Source organism: Trypanosoma rangeli, assembly GCF_003719475.1.
Source record: "Trypanosoma rangeli strain AM80 chromosome Unknown Tra_15.4_contig_00753, whole genome shotgun sequence".
In the NCBI taxonomy this organism is placed as follows: domain Eukaryota; phylum Euglenozoa; class Kinetoplastea; order Trypanosomatida; family Trypanosomatidae; genus Trypanosoma; species Trypanosoma rangeli.
This window is the reverse complement of record NW_021706503.1, coordinates 1-2,929: the sequence shown is the minus strand read 5'-3', so window position 1 is coordinate 2,929 and position 2,929 is coordinate 1. Positions and strand designations below refer to the sequence as shown.

The 2,929-nt window shown below is 56.0% G+C and overlaps 2 protein-coding genes across 2 annotated transcripts in view; both read left to right on the top strand.

Moving 5' to 3' along the window:
- Window positions 1–68, top strand: part of TraAM80_09998 (trans-sialidase) — a gene marked incomplete at both ends in the record, with an annotated part of 678 nt that extends 610 nt beyond the window's left edge. The window contains one exon of the mRNA XM_029386650.1: window positions 1–68. This exon is cut by the window's left edge and continues 610 nt beyond it. Coding sequence (XP_029233491.1) covers window positions 1–68 — 68 coding nt within the window.
- A 215-nt stretch (window positions 69–283) lies between these two features.
- TraAM80_09997 (trans-sialidase) lies at window positions 284–2,824 on the top strand (the record flags this gene model as incomplete). The annotated part of the gene is made up of 1 exon (XM_029386649.1): window positions 284–2,824. The coding sequence occupies one exon, from the start codon at window positions 284–286 to the stop codon at window positions 2,822–2,824; it is 2,541 nt and encodes an 846-aa protein (XP_029233490.1).
- Between the last annotated feature and the right edge of the window lie 105 nt (window positions 2,825–2,929).

The window sequence follows — 2,929 nt, the reverse complement described above, 5'->3', positions numbered from 1 at the left end:
TGCTAAATGGAAGGAAATTGAAGTGTCTGGCGCATCCGTCACTTTGCTGCGTGTCCCCAGCCTTGTGAGGGTTGGGGATGATGTGTTTGCCGTTGCTGAGGCTCAGTGCAAGAAGTTGGAAGATGGCAGCAGCTTCACTGGCATCGTGTCGGTGCCCCTCAATCAAATTGATGATTCCGCAAAGGAGATCCCGACGACAGACGCACGTGTCTTTTGCACACATTTTGAGGAGACAAGTGGTGCGGCTGGCAGCAATGCAGCGGAGATAATGCAGCCAACGACAATGGCAGTTGACAGCGATGTCTACATGCTGCTGGGAAACTACAGCCGCACAGAGTCTGAATCTCAAGGCCCCGGTAAAGGTGGCTTGGGGCTGTTGCTGGTGAAGGGAACAGTCAGTGGAAATAATGAAGAAGCAAAGAGAATTCAATGGGATAAGACTGCCGTATTGAATCTTGGGACCACGGGACTTCGTAGGTCTTTGACTCGGTTGGTTGGTGGCGGAGGGTCGGGTGTTGTGGTGAGTGACGGCACGCTTGTGTTTCCCATGCAGGCAACAAACAATAAAGGGAAGAATGTTTTGTTGTCCATACGTTTCACCCCGTCAGAGAAGAAATGGGAGCTTCCACAGGACACGACCGGTGAGGGCTGCAGGGATCCATCAATTGTGGAGTGGGGTGAAGACCAGAAACTCCTCATGATGGCTCACTGTGAGCGAGGCTTTTACGATGTTTACAAGGGTTTTGCGGCTGGTAGAAGTTTGTACCCCGTGGGTGAGCCGATTTCTCGCGTGTGGGGCACCTCACTGAAGCGCCGAGGAGGGGACGGCGTCCGGAGCGGCTTCACCAACTTGGATCTTGGGGAAAAGAAGGTGGCGCTGCTCACCACGCCGGTGTATTCGGAGGAGAATGGAAAGGGCCAGCTGCATCTTTGGGTGACAGACAATGCCCGTGTGCACGACGTTGGGCCGGTATCCAGTGAAACTGATGACGCCGCCGCCAGCTCCCTGCTGTACAGAGCCGACAAGGAGGAGTTAATTTTACTGTACGAGAATAAGAAGAAGAATGGGGAGGGTGACGCGTACAGCCTTGTCGCCGTGAACCTGAAAGACAAGCTGTCGCGGGTAAAAGAGGTGGTTCAGCATTGGGCTGCATTGGACAAGGCACTAACAAGCTGCGCTTCCACCGGTGGCACAGGTGACCTGGGAATAAAGAATGTGTGTAAGGGCCCTATTCCCACGGAAGGGCTGGTTGGGCTTTTGTCCGGCACATTAATGGATGGGACTGTGTGGAAGGACGAGTACCTCGGCGTGAACGCAACGGCAAAGGGAGGAGTGACAAGCGAGGAGTGGGGTATGAGGTTCAAAGGCGCTGGGGCGTGGGTGGAGTGGCCGGTGGGCAGCAAGGGGCAGAACCAGCCGTACTACTTTGCGAACAACAAGTTCGATCTTGTGATGACGGTGACGATCCACGCGGTGCCGGGGGCAGACAGTCCTGTTCCTTTGATGGGTGTGAGGATGAATGACGATGACAGCACTGTGCTCTTTGGTCTGTCGTACGCGAAGGACAAGCAGTGGAGGTTCCGGAGGGGTGACAGAGTCTTCAGAAGGTCTACGGAAACGTGGGAGGTAAACAAAACGTATCAGGTGGTGGTGGCAATGGATGAAAGAGAGTGGTATGTGCACGTTGATGGGGAGAAGATTCATGAAGGGATCTACGATGCTGATCTGTTCAATTCATACCGGATCTCGCACTTCTACTTTGGCGACGGCGTTACGGCGAGGGGCACAGCGACCAGCCACGATGTGACGGTGTCCAGCGTCCTGCTGTACAACAAATTGCTTCGAAATACTGTAGAGATCAAGCAACTTAATGCCAGCAAATTTACTTTTCCGCAGCCTGGTGCGGAGGAACCAAACAATAAAGAGGGGGATTCCACTCAGCTCCCTGACGTTAAGACGCAGTCTGAGGGCGGCCTCGATCGGGAAACACCTTCGCCCCCCGACCAAAACGCCGCCACCGTGAATGATGGTGGGGATGCCTCTTCTCAGGGACTGCACGATTTGCCATCAATTCCAACGGCCCAGTCCCCAATACCTGAAGAACAACAACCACAAGAAGGTGGCGGCGGCATATCTGCGGGGGAACATGAAGAACCACGACCATCAGAGGAGGATGTCGAGGCTGGTGATGAAGCCAATGGTGGTGATGAAGCATTTCCTGAAGGCGAGGTCCCTGAGGGAGTGGCTGGTGAGAAGGAGCGGGAAAATGAAGAGCCGCGTGGCGGTGCTGAATCGGGGTCTTCGCCGCCTTCATCGTCGAAGGTGAACGCTGCTGCCGATGGAGACGGCGACGCTAAGGCACATGCCACTGAAAACGTCCCTTTGCAGCACGAGGCCAATGGGAACCAAGCGCAGCAAGGCAGTCCGCTTCCATCTGAAAACGAAGAAGCGCCGTCTAATGAACCCGAAGCCGGCGGTGAGAAGCACACGTCTGGCCGCGGAGCGGAGGAAGCCGCACCTGAAGCGGCGGTGGGCCCAGGCGGCAGCTCTCTTCCAGCCAGCGACGCCGACAGGAATCCCGCGAAGGCGACACCTGACGCTTCTTCGCCGGGCGCAGTTGAAGTGTCTCGTGGAGACAATGAGGAAGCGTCACATGGCACCGGTAACGTCTTCGCTACCTTCAAGAAGATCACTGGCGTGGGGTCTAACGAAGGAGGCGGTGACGGCGCTGAGTACGGTGAGTGCGCGCGGCGCCTGTTGCTGTTCGTCCTGCTGGGGCTGTGGGGCATTGCGGCTCTCTCCGCAGCACAGTGGGGGGACTGAGTGGGCGCGCCCTCACGCGAAAGACGCCTTCAGTTGCCCGGCGCCACCCGTTGCATTTCTTCGATGGACTACCGTTTTTGTTTTTTACTTTTACAACTCTCTTTC